Source organism: Thermobia domestica, chromosome 4 (genome assembly GCF_964235325.1).
Source record: "Thermobia domestica chromosome 4, izTheDome1.hap1.1, whole genome shotgun sequence".
Taxonomy (NCBI): domain Eukaryota; kingdom Metazoa; phylum Arthropoda; class Insecta; order Zygentoma; family Lepismatidae; genus Thermobia; species Thermobia domestica.
The window spans coordinates 141,690,070-141,717,021 of record NC_137457.1 but is presented as its reverse complement, the minus strand read 5'-3'; the positions used below and the strand labels follow the sequence as shown (position 1 = coordinate 141,717,021).

The 26,952-nt window shown below is 36.1% G+C and overlaps 1 protein-coding gene across 1 annotated transcript; it reads right to left on the bottom strand.

The window, feature by feature from the left end:
* Positions 1 to 2,933: 2,933 nt before the first annotated feature.
* Positions 2,934 to 23,135, bottom strand: LOC145683369 (uncharacterized). Its single transcript, XM_081754699.1, has 6 exons — positions 22,796 to 23,135; positions 21,921 to 22,118; positions 19,235 to 19,425; positions 15,271 to 15,422; positions 8,087 to 8,383; positions 2,934 to 3,664 (listed from the first exon to the last, which is right to left on the bottom strand). Exons 1-6 carry the CDS (start codon positions 23,078 to 23,080, stop codon positions 3,435 to 3,437), a joined length of 1,353 nt encoding a protein of 450 aa, XP_081610825.1. The 5' UTR covers positions 23,081 to 23,135; the 3' UTR covers positions 2,934 to 3,434.
* Positions 23,136 to 26,952: the final 3,817 nt, after the last annotated feature.

Here is a 26,952-nt window from a genome sequence, read left to right as displayed (position 1 = left end):
GATGCATGTGTAATTTAAAAAAAACATCCTTGACGTATTGCATATTCATGATGCATATTGCATGACGTATTGCATACGATGAAGTTTATTCAATTTATGAAATACTGTGCAATGAATACGGCTTCAAACAGGCGCGTTAGGGACACGGATATACCTATTATGACGAAACACTAAAGTAATGGGATAGCCCTGTACTACTTATGTTGCCACTACATCACTGGTTGCAAGTAAGGAATTGATGTTAAGTTGTTTTTTTTTTTTTTTAATTATGTCGCTGACATTCCCTTCCTTGCCAACAATCCAGTTATGGATCATTAAAATTTGTATTTGGACTTAGTCAAGCTTCAAGAGAAAATAAAGCCAATTGCTTGTTAGAACAAGTACATAAGGAACGTACCTTATATTAAACGTTAATTTGAGACATAAAAAGGCAAACGATGAGACTGTTAATTAGCTATGCTGTAGAATTTGCTTTCAAAAAAAATCAAGGAACGAAGAATTTTCCATAATAAGGAAACCCACTAGTGAATAAAATTATACTTAACTAAAAGAATGTACGTAGATATCGTAAAAGGAGAAACTGCTAGGAACTTCCAAAGAGCCTAGTGCCAAAGTACATAAGGAAAAGCATGCAATATCCCTTACAAAGAAAGAGTGACTGCGGAAAGTACTATTTCTGATGACAGAAAGAAGAATAGAAGAGTTTCATCCACAGATATTTTTGGGGGAAAGAGTATTTCTTTTGCAGGGCTTAATCTGACAAACAACTTAGATAGGACAACAATGAGTTCTTGAAACGAGATGATTCTAAAGAAGCCCATCGGCATGCGCGAAATACTTATGTATTCATCCGTAATGTGGAAATGATCTCATTAACATCACGTTATAAAATATTAAATAACTTATATAGTATTCTTGTTCATTACAGCTTCAAGAATACTAGTTGAGCTCTGAAGTTTCTGCTGTAAATTTTTATCTATTTCTGGACCCGTCTGTAATACTTAACACGATCTTTTTTATGGTACATTACTTCCGCGTTAAGTATTTATATGGTCATACTGCACGATAATGTCTTAAAGAAGCGAATAAACAAGAAAAACAAAGTTCGATGCATGGCACAAGTGATCATGGGTCACCTACAAATAGTCTGCTCCACTCTTCTCCAATCGCACAACTTTTGAGGGTCAATACCCGCTGCGATTATTTAACTAAAAGTTGACCCAGTGGATGGTCCTTTCAAGATGAACGTAAACCTCGTGCAGATTTGTAAAAGTCTGTGTAATATTCTTTATTATATGAATGTCAGTGTGCACCCCGTAAAATGCTGTACGGTACAGCCTCTCAGGAACAGTTGTTGAGGCTGTACCAATAAGAAATGATTTGGTGCAAAGGCTTATTTTTTTTATAAATGTCAGTATCCATCCATAAAGTGTGACTACGCTGAATCCAATCTAACCTAAGCTACTATTACTACCAGGGCCGGATTTCCCAATAGGCCCGGGCCTATGGGCGCAAGTTCCCAGGGGGCGCACGGCCGAGAGAAAAAAAAATTAAAAATATCTAGAAATAAAAATAAATAGCCATAACTAAACATATTTTTTGAATTGATTAAAAAAAATCAGGCTAATAAAGCATTCTGATTTTGAAGTTTTTGTGTCACGTTATCAAAATACTTCATGTAAGCTGTGTTTCTGAGATGAAAACTATTTTATAATGTATTACAGAGTTTTTTTTATTTATTTGCCCAAATGGCTAAATTGAACAAAACCAAAGTTATTCACCAATCTTTTGTTAATACATTAACGGTATTTTGTTAAGCCCAGGACCAAGTAAATTCATCAAAAAACTTGCAATGACAAAATTGCATCGTGGAGTGGTGTTTAAGCAATTAACATATAGGCCTGATATAATTTTTTAATAAAGGTTTTTAGGAAAGTAATTTTAACCAGACTAGGGGGCGGAAAAAATTATTGGGCCTAGGGGCGCCAAAATGCTAAATCCGGCCCTGATTAATACTACTCTTACTACTTGAAAATAGGGCTTGGTTAAATGCCGTATCACCAGACGAATTTTAAAAAGTTTACCAGATGTATTGGAGAATTTATTTTGGTTTGTGATGAGGAGTGAGTGAAAGTCAAGCGAGGGGAAAAGTTGAAGTTGTTGTTGTTAGTTGTCTTTTTAAGTGGAGGTAGAAGGGACTATTTGGCGGAGAGGTACACTTGCTATGATTTATGGGAAAGGTAGTGTGGCAATGGTGCGTAAATGACAAGATTTTCACTTATTATGTTCGATTTTTAGCGAGTTGTACAAAAATAAGGAGTACCAGTCGTCAAAATTTTCTGGAAGGCATGGCCTATTGAACAGGTGAACAGTCTGTCGTAACGAATTAAAACTAGTGAAAAGAGAAACATGTAACCAAACCAAATTTAATCTAACCTAATTTAGTATATTTTTGAACTTTTTGGGTGGCATTTAATATCTCCCCCAAAGTTGTGAAACACATAAGCCATGCATTCTACGACATATAAAGTAATTTTCACTACCCTCGTTTATACATACACCCACCGCCAATAACGCGCCTGCTCTCTACGGACGCACCCCCTCGCTACCGCCTGGGCCCTGCTGCGCTCCTGCCCTTACTCGGTTATATAGTATTCGTGTGGTTTCAGTGGCCACCTAGCACAAATTGGTCTTTTATGCCATACATCCACACTGTATTTCAAACAATCATCACTACTAAGCAACTGTGACTACCTACTATTTTGGGGAAACATAATATTCACTTTCTTCTTTCGATTTTCATGTGGTTCAGCGATACAGCAGTAATGCCATAAGCCCTAATTTTGTCACTGGATGCTGGAACGTATGATCTGTAGAAATACCTACGATCGTTTCTATGCGTATTGCGTTTCCCAGAAAGAACTACAGTAATCGAGCACAAGGATTTATTTACTTTAGCTAATACGATTCACTCATACAATACTAGGCAGAATTGTAATATGTATATTATCCAACAAAACTATGCAAATTCTAGCAAAACTGTATATATGAATTGTATAAAATTATATAACAAATTACCAACAAAGTATAAGGACATTAACGAAAATTAGATACTCAGAAATACTCTGTTAGAGTTATTCTTAGAAAAAAGCTATTACTCTGTGAAAACCTACGTTAATGATAACATATAGAGAATGTAAACCATATCTGACAACTGTAATGCTTAATTGAGGATTGTCCTCATTTGTAAGCTATGAACAGGCAAATAAATATGAATATGAATATGGTACATTATGTTGCACGTACATTATGGTGCATTATGGTACATTTCAGTATCCTGCCCTTGTTTCAAATAGCACAATATTGAAAATCTATGACATCGATTAGTGACGTCAGAAACCAGTTCGTAGGCTTTCATTATAAGAGGATGTTGCTCACACCATCTGCCCGAACGGACGTAAAAGCATTGATGGCTCTGTCCTGCAAAAAGGACATTTCTTCTCTGATCCGTTTCCACCCAAAATCCTTTCTCCACATCTCAGGCAAATAGGATGTCCACAGGGGACAAGAAAACGGTCCGTATCATTCTCCCTGCATACCCCACAATTGCCCATTTCTCCGTTTTCATCATCTTCTTGCTCACCTCCCTCTCCGGTAACGATTCCTGTAAGCATATAACATTTTGAATAAACATCATTGCTAATTAAATAATAGTAATTACATTAAAATACTACTGCAGTTCGAATTCAAGTAATATAATAGTCTCACAAACAATGTGCGAACAAACTTTCTCCATAGTTAATGCAGATATGTATATACGTTTGCACAATATTCGTGTCTTTTAATCTTCTTTTGATAATCAGTTTCCCAGTATTGCAAACTTTTACACGGGATAGCATAAGTTTTACCCAAGCAAAAATATCGTTAAAACTACCGACATTTTCTTGTAACTCAAAATGTTAACTTATTCGGCGTATCCTAATTTTTCTTGCTCTCAAACATATACTTTTACACTACTCTTGCTATATTAATAAATAGTATTTATTTTACATTAAAATATTATATTTGTTACAATCTGACTGCTGTATGGTTATTATAGAATTGCATTTGGAATCAAACCGAGCACACGAAGGTAAACAAAAACAATTACTATATAAAATTGAGGCTCGCAAGGTTGGAAACAACTTTAGAAATACAATGTCTAGGACATGTAAGGATCACAAAATGTTAGGTTAGATTACTGGTGGACAGAATTGAGAAATATTTTCTTAAAATCCTACAGCTTATCTACAGCAATTTAACTTATTTTTCTTTCTTGGTAGTTTATGACAAAATATTAAATATTTTTGATCATAAAGAAACACGCCCTATGGAACTGCAACGGGTTGGGATATTGGCTGCGAAGAAACTAGATCATGATGATAGCAAGAAAGAGAGGTATGGGGCAAAGAAGCCTACAGTTCGGTATCAAAACAGAAAACTCGTGAGCCTACAGTTAATGATCAGCATCAAAACAGAAAACTCGTACGTGAAGACGAAGAAGTTGTTGTACGTGAAGGATGAAAGCTTTTCAGCTGCGGCACGTGTAATTCCATTGATGTCGGAATATATTTAATAATGTTTCTCGAGTCAAAATTATCTCATGCAAGGAAGTGTTTTTATGATGTACGATATGGCGATGGTGTATTATAATATGTTACACAAATATTACAGTTATCGTTGAATATTCTAAAGTAATCAAATAAGCAATACTTTTAAGTAAATATTTGCTACTATATTTAGTCTCCACCTGATTCCAGTTTACTATTAGCCAATTATTGTGCTCGAGCATAGCCCTTCTGTTCATGAAATAGTAAAATCTTGCTTAATAAAACTTTCAATTTGTTTATATTTTTACAAAGAATTTTTACCTACTTTTTATATATTAATTTAGTATGTCATCAATCAAACTCATACCATATCTATGCTACTATCCAAGGACTCAGTTATACACAATATTGTGTGGATGTAAATAATTTGGTGTTCAATGTATTTTAATAGTTTTTGGTTACGTACTTGAATAATTCCTATATCTAAGCACAGTTATGGCTTTTGCCCTACTTTGAAATTATTAAATTAAAAAAGGTAAATTTACGAGTTGTAATTATATCCTCGCGATAATTTTAAATTTGAAAATTTGTACACCTTATAACATCGATAGCGATGTCTATTACATTACTTTATTGTTAGGACTAGCGGGATGCATAGACTGAAACGTTTCCTATTGACCAAAGAATGACTCTTGAAGTAGGATATGTTCCAGAGTTATCACAACAAAGCTTCAATGCTTCATTGACGAATTTTTAAAAATTTATGAACTGTAATTGAGTTATCTCTAACGTCGTCTTAGTAATATAAAGGTACGTTGAAACCCATTCCCGAATTCCTTGCGGAAAAATCTGTAACCTTAGCTAATGTATGTTTTCTAAACAACGCAATTTCTGTTGTCTTATACATCTTACACAGATAATGATATAACTTGTAATTCAAAATAGAAGTATAAGTTAACAGCAAAATTTCTAAATATTAATTACTAGGGGGAAAGTATGTAAAATTTGCAAATCTTTCCTCCTTAAGCAGACTTAGAACTGCATAATTTAAATCCATACAACACACTAAGCGCATGTTCATACAAGTAAATTTTCTCTCTCTAAATTGGAAGCGATAAAACTGACATTTTTTTAAATGTATAATGGTCATGCCATACACGATACCGAGTGTTTCAAGCAATATGTCAATTGATTGTAAATCACAAATGGTTGGAGATAAAAGAATGAAAGAACATGTGAAATACCAATATGTCAGAAGGCACATCAAATAGTGCTCTCACCTTGTGTGTCAGTACCTCTTATCGCGTGTAGTTAAAATATACGCAAGAATCATGAAAAGCAAGTAATTTCTGTAGGAAAAAATCGTGTAAGGCACCGTTTATAAAATGGCCACCATTTAACCGTTAGCTTAATCTGATTGTAAAGCCTTAACAGTTTAATGCTCCCCATTTTGTTTTCTACAAAAGTTGTTTGATAATCTCAATGATGTATAGAATGTCTTATTATGCTATTTAAAATTTTCCAGTAACCTCTGGTATGCCATGATAGGGGGTCCATTCGATCGCCAATTGACATTTTCCTGTTTCATTTTTACTTTCATGTTTCTATCATCAACTGTTTGTGATTCATAAGCACTGGGATATTTCCCTTAAACTCAGGAAGAATTTTTCAGTTCTTCTAGGAAGGGCTACGGTGGTGCAAAGGTGATACGTATACCTGCCGAAGAATACAATAAGGAGAATGATTTGGAAAGCAAGTGAATGCTTTCCCTAACAGATCGGTGGTAATATATATAAAAATAATTTAATAAATAAAGGGATAAATCATGTATTGTGCAATTAAAATATATTTCAATTATTGTACTCCCGCAAATTTACTACATAATTTCACACACGATACAGCTTTGATTTCGGTCAATGATCTTGAAAGAGGAAAGCAGGAAGTTTGTTGTTTACTTATGAGAAGTTTGTTTTTCTTTGGTAGAAAATCATGAGAACGGGTAAATCTGGTCATTTCGTCGTCAGAAATGGTGGAGAAACTTTCTCCTCTGCCCCTGTTCACACACCTCAGCTTTCAAGGCAGACATACTACAGGTGCAAGTGCTGGTTTGTCCATGGATGTCCAGAAGCCTATTTTAAACAAGAAAGTTCTTCAATTGACTGAACAGTGATTGAGTACAAATTTGTATCTTTTTATTAAATCAAAGCATCTATACATCTTACGCGTCATACATCTATTGTCTTAAAATAGTGAATTGAAAGAAAGAGAATAGTTTATGGTTATAATTCCATAGCCGATGCAACTTCATCGATTAATGTTTGGCACACGGAAATAAGCTTATATTTGTTAACACGAAAAACATTCTTTTTCAAAAATTTTAACTGCATCGCTCATATCTTCTCGTGTTGCCAGCAGGCAGTTGGAATCGCGAAAACCACCAGCAGTTAACTTTGATAGTAATTATAAATTTCTTCCCTATGCAATTTGTGCTTTCTTTTCTTTATGGGTAAATTGCGGAGGAGTGGGAAAAGAGGGGCGTTTTTCAAAAACAAATGCGTTGGTGGTGATACCTAATGCACATAATCAATTCAAAATATTTTCACGAAAGTAATGGGACAATTTTCACCTTTTTTTTCTTACAGACGTGTGTGAGTAATGCTATATTAGTTTTAAATTTTATTAAAGGATGTGAAACATATGTAACTAATAAAATATACTTTATCCTTTGCAATATTCAGTGTGTGCTATACGTAATTTAAATATAATTTAATGAGAAAAAAAAGAATTATCTATTCAAAATAACTTTTAACTACACAAGTTGTTGATTTGATCGCCAGCTCGCTGTTTGTTTGTACTTAAATCTCTACATTGCCTCCCACAGTTAACTTCAATTTTAAAGGTGCACATAATCACGTCAGTAAACGTTGATAGCAGACAATATAAACCTTAAAGGGAAATGGACGTTGCGGTGTAACGTTCATCTATGTCAAAACCATTGGAACAATAAATATGCGTTGAACACCAGTTGTTTATTACGTTCAGGCGCAAATATTAACTGTAATAATAGTGAATAAAAACTTAACAAATGTAATAATAGAGACGATGTTATTTTTTTAAAAAAATATTGAAGTAATCCATGCGATCATGGGGTGCTCATATGTCCTTGATATTGCAACTCCAGGTTTTACATGTCATGAACCGCTACTGACATACTAAAATCCACATATACACATAGGATACATTATACTTGCATACCATGATTATTATTTACAATAAATACTATTATGTATCAATATTATTCACTATGTATGCACTATAATTTTAAGTGATGTATACGCATTAAATACAATTTGTCGTAAAACCATAAATAATTGAATAAATTAAATCAAAATGTCAACAAAAGTCATATCAGAATATTAAGCAAAGTTTGACAGTGTTCAAACAGATGATTTTTAATTAAGATATTTGCAAAACAGATAAAAGAAAACTAGTCTTACCATGCTGAATTCTCATATTCAGAGGAACGTCTGGATGAACAGCTCCCAGTAATTCTTCTTCTTCTTCTACTGCGTCCTCTTCTGTATATGTTCCCATACGAATCATTTTATCATTAATGTGAGACAATTGCCTGAGAAGGTTTCGCAGGTTTCCACTTGCCTCAAAAGTCCTCCAAGCGGAGTCTATTCTTCGATTGTGGGAAAGATATGTTCTTCTCACAGCGTTTGAAACAATTCTTCCCTCCAGCACTGCATTTGCATCTGCTACTGCATTGGTAGCAATATTTCGAATTGTATCTGAAACGTTTTGTATTGGAAAGGTAATTTCAAATATTTACTGATAAACGCAAACATTATGCAATCAAATTATTTCACTCATTCATGCATGCATTATATGTATTAAAAAAATACATGAATTATATGGACTGGTATCAACATCAGGCTGTAGAACAGATTTGATTGGTAACAGAATATAAATATAAGTTATTAATTGTCTCCAGAGTAATTTCATTACATTTTCTATACATTGCACCATTAAATTCCGTTAGTGACAATGAAAGATATCTTCTCCGGAGCCTAAGAATTCTTCACAGGTATTGAATAATGTTGATGTAATGAAATTGTTATTTCAGAATGTGTTTGTTAAAGTTCATCTTAATGTTCCTTAAATCTCGCCTGCATAGTTTAACCAATGAAAAATTGTACATTGTAATTATGAAACACTAGTTTTTAACTGGAAACAACATTTAGACCCTAGGATGCATGTGGCCACCTACAATGTTTACATAATGGCTAACAGAGGGTAGCGTCGTTCGCGGCACGTAATTTTCAGCAATGGAAAAAGTTCCTGTGAGAGTGATAGGTGTCCGAACTCGGAAGTTCTGCAATCACGCTCAACCGGGCTCTGGCTAAATAATTTAGCGCCAGCATGAGCCACAATGAAATAAGTAAACACAAGCCCAAGTTAACCCGTGCGCAATGAGCGCGAGCCCAGTTGGAAGAAGTGACCACAAGCCCAATTGAGAGAAATGAGTCCCAGCCCGAGCCCGAGCCCGATTGAATGCCAACTCTGTTGAAAGAAGTGAGCGTGATCCCAGTGCAATTGGTACAGTACTTATCGGTGATGAGATCAGACTAATCTTATGTTCGCTTTTATATAATAGATTATCCAAATATTTCAGTTCCTAATAACTGCACAGAGTGTTCATAGTATGAAAACATACAAGACTACAGAACTATTTTGAGGGTAAAGTACAAAATAATAGGAAACCTGAACATTGTGAGCTAGTGGTCTACTATGCCACGCTTAGTTGCATGCATGGAGAGCATTCCAGCGACCGTTCGGTCTATTTAATGGACGGGTTCCTCCAAACAAGGCACCCCGCCCGTAGTTCCTCAATATATGCTATTGATTCCTCGTGCACGAAGTGCACCGTCAGAATTTGTCCCCTAATTCTGACTCGCCGAAGCGATATAAACCCCATTCTCTGAGGGAGTGGGATACGCCCACTGCGCGGCCAGACCGAAGTCCTGAGTGCCTACCAGTAGACCTACTGGTTGAGGCAGACTGCTAGCGAGTCAGTCCTACCTTGCTCTGCAGGCATGGCGCCGGCGTTTCAAGGCAAGCTCACCTCCCCCATACGCTCACCGTTACCCAGATTCCTGGAATTAGCTCCCGCATGGTACCGAATCCCACGGTATGACCACAGCCCGGCAGAGTCCAACCCAAATCTGGGGCCCCAGGCAATGCCTGAGAGGGCTTGTTCAGTGAATTTTAACATAGTAACTTCACAAAATTTATCTTCGTACTTAAATGAACCCCCTCTTTCAGTGAGCCCCCGCATTAGTTACGCCAGTGAGCAGAGACGTGATAGTAGCATTCAGCCACGAGCGTCTCTGACGGGGCAGACGAAAGGGACGCGTCCCCCAATATTTTAAAGTCCAAAATATTCAAAATTTTATTCTAATGTACTTTATTTACGAACGACAGAATAACATATCAATAATAATTATTATTATATTTATTTGGAATATAATATTCAGGCTGTGAAACGATTATAACAGAGTTCTTGATATATCTTAGGGTGTCCGTGAAGGTAAGTAGGAAGGTGACAAACGGAATCTTAAATAATGAACAGGTTGGGCTAGGAAATACTATTTAAATCACTTTCTTTGATGCCCCCCTCCAAAATTGTACGTGCCAGAGACGCCAGTGCAAGTAGCAAATGCTTAACGTAGCTCTCTGACTAGGGAAGGTTGCGGGGTTTTACTCTGACTTCATATCGATACAAAGGGCGCCGGCGAGGGGCCTGACCCCACAATATCTGGCACAATTTGCACTCAATTTGTCTTAAAAAAATCCTCATAAATGCTTTCAGCATCTGAATGCCCCCCCCCCCAAAGTTACGGAGAAATCGGCGCCCTTTATCAATACTATTCTCAATCAACTCACTATTACATAAACCCTGTTTCAAAAAGAATATACGTATTATGAAAAATTATTTTGTCCAAACTGTCGATCGCTGTGCCTCGTTTTGGCTATTGGAGAAACGAATACATAGTCTAGTTTATATTAATAGCCGCTACATGTCAGTTGTCTTCTGTTTTACTTGGTAACCGTCATGTGTTTAAAATGATTACTCCGCAGCAGAAATCATTTAGTGTTCTCGAGTTTGGCCTCCACGGTCACCGGATTTGAACCCAGTGACTTCTTTCTGTGGGGTTACGTTAAAGACAACGTTTATGTACCACCACTCCCACAGAACCTGGAAGAGTTGAAGAACCGAATCTGTACTGCCATAACATCAGTGACGCAGGACATGCTTGCCCGAATATCGGAGGAATTCGAGTATCGATGTGATATTGTTCGTGTCACTGATGGAGGACATATTGAACATCTGTAATTTGAACTTTGAGCTGTAATTTGAACTTGAGAGATTCGTAAACATGTGTGTAAAATTTCATATTCGTATGTCTTAAAGTTTAATAAATATATGCATTCGAAATGCGTATATTATTTTTGTAAAACGGTGTATAAATTACGCAAACGGAGAAATCATCCATTGCAAGCGTGTTTTAATTACGAGCATTAAAAGTTCAGAATTTAATTATTTTGCAAAAATTTTGAAGTAACTATATTTTGGAATCGGGTGGTTTTCTTGGGTGCTCAGCACAGTAATGAGGCCAAAATTTACGTATTTTGCAAGTTAAGAGCACTTATTAGGGAGAAGGTAGGGTAATGGCGTCTTACAACTTGAAAATTGCCTTCTGTTTGGCACACCAGGTCGATAGGTTGATAAAATGTATTAGCTACCCCTGTTCGGCTGAATTGTCATTCAAAGGTCACTTTCCTGTGTGGCAATCTTCAAGTTGAACGCTTGGACGTGGAACTAACGTGAACGGGACTCCGAACCCAGTCGACCTTTGCTTATGCACTGTGTACGACGGTGTTTTAATATCTCATCGCTAACATTTTTTCTTAATTTTTGAATGAAGTTGAATGGCGATTGCTGGAAAATAGTGGCCAAACTTCAGGGTATATTTTGCGATATTCGGCTATGAATGTGTCTAAAAAACAAACTCTCGGTCAGCGACGATGTATGCAAACATCGGATTTCTCCAGAATGAAAGCCATCTTGTTCACAGATTTGAGCGCACATTTCCGCTAATCATTTTTTTTATTATTATTTTCGGCCTATATTGTTGCTGAATATCTTCAAATATTCCCTGGAGTTTGACTAATATTTTTCCATAATCGGCATTTCAATTCACTGAAGAAAAAGTAAACATGGCAAGCGATGATGTATTGAAACATCGACTTCCGAAATGTATAAGCTTATTTTGCATAATTGCTTCATATGTAAAAAAAAAAAAAAAAATCAATTGAACACAGTATCAATATAAAGTCAGAGTATCCCCTCGCGACCTTCTCTAGTAAGCGACACGTGATACTGCGGAGTAGACTGTGGGTTCAGAACCATATTCGTAAGTGATGGTTCGTTATCTGTTCGTAAGTGATGATATATTTGTGTATATATGCCTATGTATACAACGAATCTTCTTTAAAAATATAAGAAGCTTGTCATGGAGAGAAAATAGAAAGAATTGTAAACAACCGTTAAAACTGTATATTGAAATGTAATATGTATATATGAAATGTAAATTTTAATAATTGTAATCTATGTAGAAGATAATATCCTCTTTAAATTATTAAATTCATTATCCACAAAATGATAACGCTTGAAATAAAATGAAATGAATCGGCAGGAGATTGGAGATAACGAACTGGCCAAGGAAGTAGAGGAAAATTGTGTCCAGTTAGAAAGTGTAGGAGAATACGTGCAATGTGAAGGCGCATTATTCTGTTGGAAAGGAGCTCCAGGTAGGATATGAACTATAAGGTCCAATACGTTTTCCGTGTATCATTGGCTTGTCAAATATTCCTCAATGCGTTGGAGGCACGAACGGGCATGAAATTCAATGACATCACACACGGTGCCTTATCGATGTGATGATGCAAAATGCAGCCGTATTTCTACGGTAAAGCTAGGTATAAATTTGACAATCGTGATACTGAGGACCAGTGCTCTCAATGGGTCGGGTTGAAGACCGACCCGATTCAACCCGTGACCCGAATTGACCTACCCGACCCGACCCGTGAATTGACCCGAATAACCCGACCCGAGCTGACCCGAGTGACCAGACCCGACAACCCGACCCGAAGTGACCCGACCGACAATCCGACCCGAGGAGACCTGACCCGAGAACCAACCCGAGCTGACCGGAGTGACATGACCTGGCAATCTAACCCGTTTGAGAAATCTATAACCTTACAAAGCTGCCACCAGAAAAAAAAAATGCTGGCCAATTCGTATGCATAAACCATTATTTCGGCTTCTTTATTTGTAGTAAAATTATCCTCGTCTTCCTCCTCAATGATCTACCATTAATGACAGGCCAGTTTCCGTAAACTAGGTAAGAAGCTTCCATTTTTGCGATTTCCCGCTAATATCTTCCTCGCAACCCAACATAATGTACCACCCTCTTCATTAAAATCTATCAATTGCAACCTTCTTACACACTCTCGCTCTCCTGATATCACCCCCTTTACTACACCTCTCAGAATGCAATCCCTTAACAAGATCGAAACTTGTGATCCGTCCATTTTTCGCTACCTTATATCGTCCAATATTGCTCTCGTCTCCTGCATTTTTCCATCATTTCCTAATTCGTTTTCCACTCTATTCTGCTAACCTTCTCTGTTTTCCTCCACATCCAAATTTCCAAGGTTAAAATTTAGGCAATCAACATCTTAAGTCAAAATAAAATTTGAAATGCTGAAGGCAACATGATTTTCTAGTAAGGAATGTATTTAGAACTTCTTTAAATAATTTTTGCGGTGTAATAAAGTATTAAAAAAATTTCATCGCGTTAAAATTCCGATTTTACTATTTAAAAACGGCGCTGGTGTCTGATAGAATCACAAGAAAATAATTGCACTGAAATATCATATTCTGTAGGAAATTACCTTTTAATTTCTTTCTTGATTAATTTATCTAGAAGATATTTGCAACGTTATATAAAATCAGCGAATAATTTAGTGCCGAGAAAGTAAAATCACTACCGCAATATACTACTACTACTACTACTACTACTACTACTACTACTACTAATAATAATAATAATAATAATAATAATAATAATAATAATAATAATAATATAATAACAATATAAAGGTGACCAAGAAAGTTCTATCTTTTTTTGTGGAGGTCTGTGTTCAATTGGCCCTTGCACCGTGAGTTGAATGTCAACTTAGATAAGACTAAGGTCAGTTGTTAGAGGAGACAAGACGAGACAGCATTTTCGTGAAGAGGTACGAGACGAGACAGAGCTCTTTCAATAGAAACATACGTATTTTTCGAGACGAGACTACATTCACGACACATTTTAGAGACGAGAATGCCACAAACCTGGTTTCGTGAGCAACACTAGTGGGTATATCCAACATACTACCTGGTTGTGGCTGTTCAGTTACACCGTGAACGTGCGTAAGGACAGAGTGAACATGGGACCTCCACAGAGCGTCATAAGTGCTTGTTTGCTGTACGAGTCCAAACTGGGGTAAAACGCTCCTCCACGGGGCGGAAGATATGCCAGGCCTTTGGTGAGGGTGTCGTGACTACGAGGACAGCAGCGGTGGTTTAACAAGTTTAAGGACAGTGACGAAACATCGAAGACGCACCATGTGCCGGAAGACAAACAGATGTTCAAAATAAAGATCTTCAGGCAGCAATTGAGGCGAAGACAGACATGTGAGGAACTGGTAATACAATTCAGTGTGAGTGGAGAAAACATTCGGCACCACCACCATTCACTTGGGAAGCACTGCAAGTTGGGTTGATGGGTCGTACATGATTTGACTTCGGGCCAGAAAACAACGCGAGCAGACATCTGTGTTTCTTCGGTGTCTCGTCTGAGGAAGGAGCCATTTCTGGACAGAGTGTTGACATGTGATAACTGTGAATACTGTGAACTAAGAAACCATAACCTCTTCCATATTGTACATGGGTATTTTCATACGAATAGAGGTTTCTTTTGGAATGCGTTCACAAATTAACACTCGCAAGAATATTCTCTTAGTACTAGTATATTTTAGGCACACACTAGTTTCCCTCCACCTTGGATTGTTTCAATTTCCTCACTGAGAAACACTTTACTATATTGTATCGTAAAGGTCAGATCCACCGTTATTGTAACAGAGTGGTGCTTGAGCGATTGACTAGAAATTCAAACTCCGATTAGTGACAATTTCACAGTCTTGTTTTAATACAAGTGTAAACTCTTTAGTTAGTACAGAAGAGGCCGTGGATCGTGTTCAGAGTTGATGATGGATTTTGGTGATTCAGAGTACGTCACAGTGGATGAGAGTCGTTCATGGTGGGTGGGTCATGGTGGGTCGGAGTGAGTCATGGTGGGTGGTGAGTCGTAGTTCAGAGTGGGTCACGGCGTGTGGTGGGTCAGTGGGTCGTGGGTCAAGTTTTCATTGACCAACGCCAACTCTGGTACCAATAATATGTAGTCTATCTATTTTGCAACAGTGATAGTAATACTAAATAGTAAATTATTTCTAATCGATATCGTAATAGAGTTTCATAAATACCTCTAGTTAAAGAAAACAAGTTTACCTGTGAAGTCCCATATATTTGGACCATTTGTTCGTATACTCCGCCTCAAATGTGCATGGAAAGATTCACAATCATTATTTGTCCTTCTATGTCTTCTATACACGGACATACAGTCGGGCCGCACTTTCATGATCCATTGTCTTCGTATATATCTGCAACGTAAATTTAACTTCAATAGAGTATAAATATATTTCATTTTTTTACTTCTCAATTTACGGTAATAATTACATAGATTATAGTCTTGCTGTAACATGTATTACAAAAATAAAATATGCATATTTTGTTTTGCATTAGTCTTTATAAACAATAAAGCACTATCTTGTTTAATGAGTTATAAAAGATAGATTTAAAAAATGCAATTAAGTTAAATCATCAGAAATATGTGCATAAATCTAATCATTTAGATAAGAAACAAAAAGTACCTGAGCATTAAAAGTAAACATAAAATTTAAATCATTAATAGCTTAAATTGATTTAACATAATTCAATTAATTAATGTGTTGTTTCAAATATTAGGGTTCCCTCGTAAATTATTACTCTAAGAGAATAAAATAAAATCTTTCAGTTTAGCGTCCAACGATTATGCCTTCTAGACTAAGGAAGACGGATGGTTAAGACAACTGATTGATGATGGAAGAATTGATGTAATGAGAATGTAGGAGGAAACAAGAGTACCCTGAGAAAGCCCACGACACGATGTTGTCCACAATAAAAATACTTGGCAAGGGAGCGAACCAAGGACACGCTCAACCACTAAGCTGCCGTGCCCCCTTATTACTTTAAAAATCAATCTAGATAAATAAAAGACTTCAGTATGATAAATCATCATTATGAATACAAGCAAGCATTACGATGTAGGTATCCTCAGTATAATGTTATATGTGTAATCACACTAAACAAAATATCGATACCGTCAATGACCACTTAGATGCCAAGTTGCCTAACTCCAAACAATAAAAAATGCATTAATGCTGTCATTCGCTTCTACCTTTTTTCTACTATCTTTCTTAAGATATCTTTTTTTTTAAATAGTAATTTATGAAACAATAAACTATTAGATACGGTTTCGTGTGCAATTGTATGACAGAGATATGAATTGTTCGTGAATTATTGAACTTCAAATTTCACTCCCGGAAAAATTTAGTTTTGGAATTAGACCCATTGGCACCCAAGCAGTCCATATCTATAAAAATATTTCTTGCTTTCCACCTATGAAAGTTATTTCCAGCAGATATTTAGGTCAGTGACTTACGCCGTAATGAAAGTGTTGATCTTAAGTCTACACAATATTTAATCTTGCCTACTTGATGAGCATCCATCAATGAGAAAGAAACTGTCCAATTTCTCCAAGCAGTCCAATTTCTCGTGAAAGTTCATTAGATTTAGATCAATGATACTTTATTATGTTGTGTTTCAGAAACTATTACAGCTACCCAAGGAAATCATAAACTTCAAATATTACATACATGTTTACTCGGTTCCTTTGGTTAGACTTTCATCAGAAACATTACACTTAGCATCAAAAACGGTTTAAAATTAGAAAACACCTATTTCCAAAGCAAAAACCACCTCATGTAATTTTTAAAACGTCGTTTCCTTTAAATTGTTTATATGTATGATATTTCTTTTCTTTTCTTTTTCTTCTTTCTACATATTCCTGACTCTAAGCATAATTGGATTAAGATTATTGAGATCCTACCAATTTATCTCTTTACCTTTAATATAGTTATTTCTAATTAAATGTCACTTTCACTTGACAAATAATCAAAACTGGAAGTTGTGTTAGATGCCTAATTTGAGTTTGGTTTAATTTTAATTTTAGTTTAACGCGCCTTTCAGCAGCGAGTCTATATGAGACGTTGACCGACAGTTTAATGTACGATCCAAATGATGTGAGCTCCTGCTTTGAATCCAACCCGTGACTCTTACGCCAAAAAAAAAAAAAGTGTACTAACCGCTTAGCCATGAGGGACCTCGAGATGCTTCATTAATCAACCAAAAATAAATTTGTAATACACTTTTGTCGAGAAGATCAGGAACACCACGTTAAGGTGACACATTAATGAAGAGAAGGATGTTCTTTTCTGCGGAATCAGATGTGGGTGAGAGTTGCCAAAGTACCACACTGAATGAGATATTCACACTGAAAGGCACCTATTTTGTGTGGGTTCATCATGTTGAATCATATTGGTCCCGTTTGATACCGTCATAAGAGTTCAATATTGGGTACGATCATTCAGAAGAACAATACATATTGCATAGAGTGTTACCGTATTGTAGATTAGGCGACTCTAGCAGCTCCCATGGTAATACACTCCACTCCCACCTCTCGGAGGTTACCCAGAGTAAGAGGGTTTGTAGTTTGGTTTGTATTCAGACGAAGAAAGGAGATCAAAACATGCAGGGTCTATAACCTGATTAAGGTTTGGAGAGTGTTTAGCCACTCCATACGTGTGATATCCCCATGTTTCAAAAATAATGATCTTTCACGTGTGGCATGAATTGTAGGGCACTATCAATTGTTAGATGAAAGCTACGGCCATATACATCACGAAAGATTAATACATATTGTAGCAGGATAATCCCCTATAGATTTCATCGACCACGGTACTCTGTGGAGGTGCACATATAGGGATGTTCGTATCTTTAACATGATGCCTCCCCATTAAGCAACCTTATTTCTCAAAATTGGTACTATAATAACGTGTTTCTGGCCCCCGCTATACGACGTGCAACCTCTACAGCCTTTTGTGACTATCACACTCAGGGGTAAAAGTGGATCTGAAAAGACATGGCGACAGTAGGTAGCGGCATGACAACACGCCGTGCCCTTGCCCATCTTTTCACATTGTAATTTTTTTTTAGGAACTGCGGGGACACCGTACATATTATTTGGAGGTTGGGGACTGCGTCCCCCCCACATTCTCCCTCACTTTTACCCCTGATCGCACTCGAAATTATACGTTTATGACGATATAAAACGGGATCGGGCAGCATGAACCCTCAGAAGTGCACTATACTCTTTTTTTTTTTTTCATATATCGTTTAATGTAGTCCCTGAGTATTACGTCCCATACGTCCACTTACGCAAATAAACATCAGACCAGCCTCTTCATTCGTGTGTCACTATACCATGGTGTTCCTTAGCTTCTTGCCAAAGTAGTTATATTAAGAATCTTTCTAAATGCACAGTCACTTAATAGTTTGTCACACTATGATTGATTAGGCTTTTTATACTACAATTTTTCAAGATTTGTCTAACGAAAGAGATGTTTTAATTAGAAATGACCATATTATAGTTTAAGATATAAATTAATATATAGGAAAACTTACTTAGTTCTTAATAAGGACTTTCCGGAGAAGACCGTACCCATTTTTAATTATGTTAAGAAACTTGTTAAAAAATGGAATATTGCAAAATCAAGCCATACAACGGAAGTCATTTTCAATAAGTGCGAGGTACACTAATATATAGAAAGTGTAACATACCACACATATTTTATATAGTAGGCTGATCTTTATATAGTGGAACTGTCAAATGCTATAGTGTAAATATTATCCTTAAAAGTGAAATCTGCAAAATTTTAAAACTATTTTAGAATCTGATTATTTTAGTATAATCTCATAAGTCGTACTATAACTTCACCTGAAAAAAAGCGGGAACGCTGAAAACTTTTGCAAGATTTACACACCATTAGTATTAGATTAGTTTGAATGAAATGTCCGCTTTTACGTCTGGTGGAAACTTTGTAACGTAACGAACGGGCAGACTTATGAAACACATACTTGTCACAAACTTCATGTACGTTCAAGACTTGGTCAGTTAGTAGGCAAGCGACAAATTATCAACATATTAAATATACTACAGAAAAGCAACACCTTTCTAATTTCCAGCTGAAATTATTACTTCGTATTTTCAAATTTGGAAGTGTATCTATCTTTAATCTACCCTTCAATAACTTACCTTATCAGTACTTCAAAGTCATTCTGCAAGCCGTGATCTTCAATAAAGGACTCTATGATTGTAAGACCTTCTATTATTTTTTCTGATGGTAAAAGTGGCAATGCCAGCAGAAAACGGAAGGCTTGCAGTCCATTTTCGTTGGTAGTAACTATATTAGTCATTCCTAACCTTCTGCATGAACGTAGGATTGCCTGCAAATTATAATATAGAACGTATTGATATAAGAAAATATTGATATTGTTAATATAATATAAATAAAATGAAGAGATTGTTTGTTTGTCTGTCTGTCTGTGTGTCTGCGTGCGGCCTGGAAACGAGACAAGTAGACCGAGGGTTACCAGTTTTTGGTCACGGGTGCCTTGGTTTAGGCCCCAGACCCGGCCGGAGCGTTTTATTCAAAATTCTAAACAGAGGGGTCTCAGGGGTAGCGTTTACCAGGACATGTAAAAGTAGTAGAAAATGACCGATATTAGTGTCAAATTCATAGCTTTTGCGGTCACTGAGATCAATGGTGAAACTCCAATCGCATTAACCTCCAAATTAACCCAATTCGGCTGCGAGCCACGGATCACCGTGGGAGGGGGATACCGAGACATGTAAAAATAATCCAAAATGACAAATATCAATGTGAAATCCATAGTTTTGGCAGTCGCTGTAAATGGTACTTTCATTAACGATAACTTTCAAATTTACCTACCGTTATATGTGGGCCGGGGGTCATCTGCGGGGTGAGGATTGCCTAGACGTAAAAATAATCCAAAATGACTGATATTAGTGTTAAATCCATAGTTTTCACGATAGCTAAGATAAATGGTGATACTCTCACATGCGTTGACGTCCAAGTACAGTCCCCATCGGCTGGGGGAGAGACGCGTTTCCTTTTTCAAAATCTGAACAAGGGGGCTCAGAGGGCGTTTACCGGGATGTGTAAAAGTAGTATAGTAAAAAAATTACCGATATTTTTCTTCTTTCGTTGTTCAATTTGTTTACATAGATATTTTATTTAGCCCATGAGAAGAATGGGTATTTCAGCTAGTACGGGATAAAAATAAAATGAGAATACACTTTCTCTGAAGAAAAGTCATAAAATAACCTACCTAAAATCACAGGCCACGGAATAAAAGATGCGGACCATAGCAGTAAACTTTCTTGTTTCAATTTCTTAAAATCACATTATGCTGCAGTTTTTACTGAAACATTTATTCTCTTTAAAATACGAATACAATTGTAAGAATTTTAGAAAAATTTCGTCCAAAGAAAATACCCACAAAAATAAATTATTACTTTTGAATTATTTGAAGAGAAAAGCTTATACCATGTAATAGGCTTATTAATGAAATATGTATTTATGAATTTTAAAAAAATCGCATAAGTCGTTTATGGCAAATCGCTAAAAACTCTCCTCCAACAGCAAAGTGCCACTTGTATGGTATATCTGTGACTTGTTTTACGATAATATCGACCAGCACTACACGGTTTTTCGGATTCTAAACGAAGTGTGTTAAATGTAGCTTTTCGACAATTTGGGACAACCCTAGCACTGAACCTACACACATTTCCGCAAAGATCCATTTAAATTTTTCGTTCAATTGAATGTAATGAATAACCTCTTAGTTCATGTGTATAGTTCGTTAACACATTATATATATATATATATATATATATATATATATATATATATATATATATATACATGTTTCAGAGGTAGGTCGTATGGACGCAGCGAATTTTATAGAGGGAGCAAGGATATCGGAACCCTGATTTAAGCATGTATAATAAAAAAGAAAATATGTTTTGATAAAAGATGTCTAATTATCGCTTTATTAAGCTGTTATGTCGTATACATGAATATTATTGTTTGTAAATTTTACATTGTGTATACTACGACGCACTATGGATCCGCTCGGAGTTGTTATTTTATGATTTCGATCCAGAGGCGGATCCATGGGGTGATCACTCCTCCCCAGAAAAGGAAACTTTCTTAGTATATATATAAATAAAACCCGAAACCAACACCCCTCCCCAGAAGGCCGTCCTGGATCCGCACCTGTTTCGATCAGATTGCATAACATGTTCGGAATGATTCACAGATACAATATGAGAATTATCATCATCTATTGTTCCAACTTCGTGGCAGTTAACATGCTTACGACGGAGTGTTCTGTGTTTCCATTTACCGCCTATGTATTGTCAGCTTTCTAGCAACTAGAGCCTGTCTATCTCAGGTGTGCCCTTGGAAAATATGCGAACTATACTTCGGTCCACCCCCGCCGCCCTCTGGCAGAATAAACCCTCCCTTTGCTTAGGGAAAAGAAGTGAATGGCCACAGCTGTGTTGCCAATTTGTCATTTTGTCGTTTGGTCTTGACGAGTGAAGATCGTTTCCTAGTTAGAGTGCCTAACAAGATAGAGCACAGCGAAGTCTGTGAAATAATTCATTGTGGCAACGCTTCTGCGTCTAACAATTTAAAGCTCTCTGCAGCAGCAACTTTTTCCTCCTCTTTCAAGGGAGGTACGGGAAAACACATATCGACAGCAGCGTCAGAAGGGCACACTTTAAATACAAAGGCTCTAGTGACATTTTTTGAGATCAAGTAAAACGGTAATCTTTGTATTTTAAACACTATCTTTGACTGTTTTAGAATTAATCTAATTCTATTAATAATATCCTAAAGTAAATAACTTACCTGGCAGTAATGAAAGTAGCAACCAGTTCTGACTGCATCAGGGAACACAGATGCTAAACTTTCTAGGAGGGAAGCTTCGTAATCTGACATGATGAGGTGGGGATTCATTCTAGGTATAAGTTCTTTCACCTTTCGTAATAAAGTAGTGTATGCTAACGTTGTTTTTGATGACATTAGTGCAAAACAACAAGGGAACATCTGAAAAAATTACAAAATTCAGGTTTAAAATTCTGTTTGCTATATTAGAATAACGAACAAGAAAGGTCGCATGGAATGCATTAATTTTGGTTGAAAATGTAATGCAGTTGCAATAAGTGATATGAAACGTTTGCATTGATCCTGATAGCTATGCATGGTTTTAATATTATCTTATGTTTAAATATGAAGGAACTTTACTATAAGTCATTTAGGTTCATTTAAAATATACTATAATTTTATAAAAGAAAAAATATACTTAACATGTAGAACAAAGTTATAGGTATTATTACATCGCAGTGTGTTAAATAACATTTAATTCTATAATTTGATTTGTGACAGAAATAAGATTGTCAGTTCGTCATTGTAAGAGAAATTATATAAACAAAGACTTCATATCAACGTCAACACAAAAATACGGAACCATCGTTATCCACAATTTAGTTTCAAGCCTAGGTATTATGCTCGTTGGAGATAGACGAAATACATAGTGAATCTTAACTGCATAAGACCTTACAATTACAGACAGAAAATAATGATGTATTTTTAGATACGTGTAACCATGTCCTTGTCACATGAATTATACATTATACATAATAGCGTACTTTTTTCTTTCCTTAATGTCCTATATTATATAGAAGTCCTATATTATATAGAAAAAGAAATAATAAGCTACTTACATAACCCGATTGTTCCGCCATAATAGTCAGCAACTGGGAGCTGTGAGGTCGACGAGGGCGTGTTTTAAAAGTAGCATCTATGGCAATTTCCATAGTTCCTGACATTGTTTGCATCATACCTTCAGCTATAAACAATACTGAAAGTGTATTGCCTTCTCCTACAGCGCCTCTACAAAAAGGTTGTTCATCAATAAATCCAAATCTGTTTGTTGCCAAACACGATACGGCATATGCGTCGAGAGAGGTTGGGATAGGAGGAACCGCTTCCTCTCTTGCTCGCCTCATCGTTCTTTGAAATTTTGAATAAACCAGGCGTTGTCGTACAGCCACAGGAGCTCTAAATAATAAGTAGAAAATAGATTAATAATTATTGACACGTCGGTATTACATTTAATGAAACCTAAACTCGCTAAATTATACATAACATGCCTTGATTTAAAAAAAAATCAATCTAATATGGCGTGTTCAAATATGAAAACATACGCTTTTATCCAAACCATTTTTTTTTTTTTTTTTTTTTTTTTTTTACACCAGAAGGCAATGGTGTTGGCCATCAGTTACTTTGCAGAAACTGTGATTACGTTTTCATTAAATTCTGTTTTATCATTGTAATGACAGAAAGGTCTAAATTAAATATTCAAATAATATCAGAAAAGTTGTAAGCAGTAACATATATAGGGTTTATGTTAGATTTCTTAGGTATGGTTCCCAACTAATGAATTTAGTTTAACTAAATGTATATTTGTTTGTTTACCATTCAACGATTATACTCTAAAATAAAGGTAGAAAAGGTGATGATAATAATATCAGGTAGTCTAGAAATTATTGAGTCTCTTGCATACGAAGTGCCGTTAGTGTCCAAAATTTCAATATACATGAGTTATAGCGGATAAGAACTACCTTCATTTTACAACTCACAGTTGAAGTTAACAGTTGTACAAAAATGGTGTAATTCTTACAATGAGGCGTACACCGTAAAGATGTACGAAGGTTACAGAAAACTGTTCTACATTTTTATTCCGGTAAGGTCGCAAATCCTGCGCAGTCCATTGAAGGTGTGCCGTTATGTGCAAATTGCAGTATCAAAAGCAAGGGTCAAAACATGGTTCACTCGATTTTGTCGCTTTCGGTCCCTCATAATCAGTTTTGCCCATGCAATCCGACCCTGCACTGAGAAAGGAAAACGTATCCGGTGTACATAAAAGCGTAGGTTACATGTGTAAATCCTGTCGTTTCTAGACTTAACGTACAGCAAACGTAAAACTTAAAAAATATATTTTATACATACTTTCCGTTCAAGTGTTCCGAATAAGTACACTTTCCGTATGAACGAAAGAACTGTAGAGAAATATGACGGTTAGGATCTCACATTCAGATGTAACATATAGCTTACGTATGTAACATAGGTATATGTAATACACGGAAGACTGTTAGATGTCATACATCCTGGAACGGCATGATGTAACATCTAAGGGCAATGCGTATGGAGCATATGGATAACGTATGCTGCGTATTGATTTACGTAGTAAACACAAGGATTCCGAATATTTGTGTAATATACCGCTTTCCGGACAACTAATTTTTCTCAGTGTGTATGTCCATGTCATGTAACTCGTAATTGGCTGTCACTGTCAAGACAGACTAGCGGAAATGATGCTAGTGTTCCTCCGTCACTTGTAGCTCAGTCACAGGGCGAATTTGAGCGTAGTCATGGCTGAATTTTGAGTGACAATCCGATTAACTTCTCGAAAGTACTGTAATTGAGGGTTTCCTTCCCACTCCTGCTCGTCTTGGTTGGTGTGTGTTGACGTGAGGTTTGCGTTGCCCTGTCATTGCCTTGGACCCCGTCTCTAGCGATATACCTAACACATTTATCATGTACGTCACTCTCGCACCGAGCTACAACAATTTTCCCACTACGGAAATCAAATTGCTCGCCTATTTTACACTATCATCATCTTATCTACTCAGCTTTCTGCGCACTGCCATTGTACTGCTCTTCACTTAGTAGGTAGTTTATAGTAATACATACTATCAACAGATAGGAACTGCGGTCGCCGCTTTACCATCCTCAACCCAGACAATGATGTGTTTACAACTCCATGTGTTTCCGTTAATTGCTAAGTATCTGTACTTCTTCATACTTTTTTTTATGATTATATGCTATATTAAAAAAAAATGAAAACAGTAACGATAGCTATGGCGGGTGAGAGGTCCATAATCGATTCTACTTAATGTCCACTAGTGTATAACAAAATCAGCGGAAGATTCATGCACAAAACGTCTCTTTTCAGTACATGATTAATTTTATAATGCGCCAGATTCTTTAAATATCTTCTACAGTTTAGCTACAAACTATCTCAGATTTTTTTTTCCTTTTGTGTAGCTGAAAGGAAGAAATACATTTAGGACAAATTGAAGAGGGGAATTAGAAACTGAGAGAAGAAAGAACATTAGAAACTGAAAAGCAAATATTATTTCCGAAACTAAAGAAGAATAAGCAGTTATAATTGAAAATAAAAGCATGCGAGACGGTTGAATAGTAAGATTGACTTATAAGTAGTATGTGCCTAAAAGAGACAGAGAGAGAGAGAGAGAGAGAGAGAGAGAGAGTGTGTGTGTGTGTGTGTGTCACCATTCGGAAAAGCAAACAACAATAGATAGGCGTACAATCTGCTACTTATCAGTGTATTTTACTACAAATACATTATTTAATTCAACAAAAATTATTTTGAACAAGGTAAACATGGTTATTATTATTGACAACGAATGACATAGTTTATAGCGCCACAATGTTTTTTTTTTCTACGCATGAGAATTTCCCTTTAAGTGACTTTGTTCATCTGAATATACCATTGATTTATACATGTTTATTTTTTACGATATTATAATAAAACAAAGAACATTTTTAATAAAAATTTGAGGATATAAGTCTCATTAATTATATTACTTACTGCCATCTTGTTTGTATTTTAATGAGCCCCACTGTAAAAGATCATATTTCAGTATTACTTCCATCTCAATAACTGGCATGATTTTCATATGAGATCAATTCTTATTTGAAAAAAAAAAAAGTGCCACAATCAACAGATGGGACCACAGGAGGTAATGCCTTCTCTTGGACCAGTGATATTTAAGTGTAGTGAAAAAGTATTAGATGTAGGTATCAGGAATTATAAATTTATTGATTTATTGCTAATTATGCATAGGAATGTGGTGAGAGATGAGCTAATGGTAGGAATGAAGTGTTGTAGGAATATATAAACAAAATGAACTATAGAGAAAAATGTATTTAACTTTATTTCTGTATTAAATAAACATAATTCTTGCTAAAATCTGACTTGGACATTTGGCACAAAAATCCGAAGTGGTAATTATAAATAAGTCCACTAGTTCCCATATTTTGCAGATATCACTACGATATTAGCCTTGTAAGACAGAGAAAAAAAGAACGAATTCGAGGCTCAATTCGGAGGTTAAAGTGTTAACCAGCATTTTTGGCTGCACCAAATAACTCTATACTAGTGCTGTAGAATTTGTGACATTTGCGGTTTTTGAGAAAACCGGTTTTCTGAAAACCGACAAACCGCAAGTAAGGATTTCAAAACCGAAACCGCAAATGCGGTTTTCGAAACTGAAACCGCAAAAGTGGTTTTCAAAACAGAAACCGCAAATGCACTTTTGGAAACCGAGACTGCAAAAGTGGTTTTCAAAAACGGAACCGCAAAAGGGGGTTTCAAAACGAAAACCGCAAAAGCTGTTTTCGAAAGCGAAGGCCGCCCTAAACCGTGTTTGCTGTTTGATAAGCGAAATCATGTTTGTCCTTTTCAAAGCAGAAGCAATGTTTGCTGTGTTTAATTACACCTTTTAACAATTGTGAAAGCATCTATCAATCGAGACAATTGTATTGATTTGTGTGTGTGTTTTAACTTCTTTTTTTATTTGCTCCAAGACGATTATGGTAATATGTGCAGCACTGTGCGAAAGGGATAGTTCGTTGGGTGTACAGGTCACAGCTAAATAGAAAATAAGGTATATCCCTATTTAAGATCACTACACATGCAACTCATGAAATTCAATTTGAAATCACATCCAGTTAGAGTGAGATCTTTTATATTTGTATCGCTTACTTGTATGAATCAATGTCTTATAAACTT

What these genes read in the sequence shown, in the direction of transcription:
- LOC145683369 (XM_081754699.1), bottom strand. Translation starts at nt 23,080, where the DNA reads ATGAGGCGAGCAAGAGAGGAAGCGGTTCCTCCTATCCCAACCTCTCTC. An exon ending in TGGCGGAACAATCGGGTTAT is followed by an intron (nt 22,119 to 22,795) that starts GTAAGTAGCTTA and finishes TAATTTTTTCAG; the next exon opens with ATGTTCCCTTGTTGTTTTGC. An exon ending in GAATATGAGAATTCAGCATG is followed by an intron (nt 3,665 to 8,086) that starts GTAAGACTAGTT and finishes ATATGCTTACAG; the next exon opens with GAATCGTTACCGGAGAGGGA.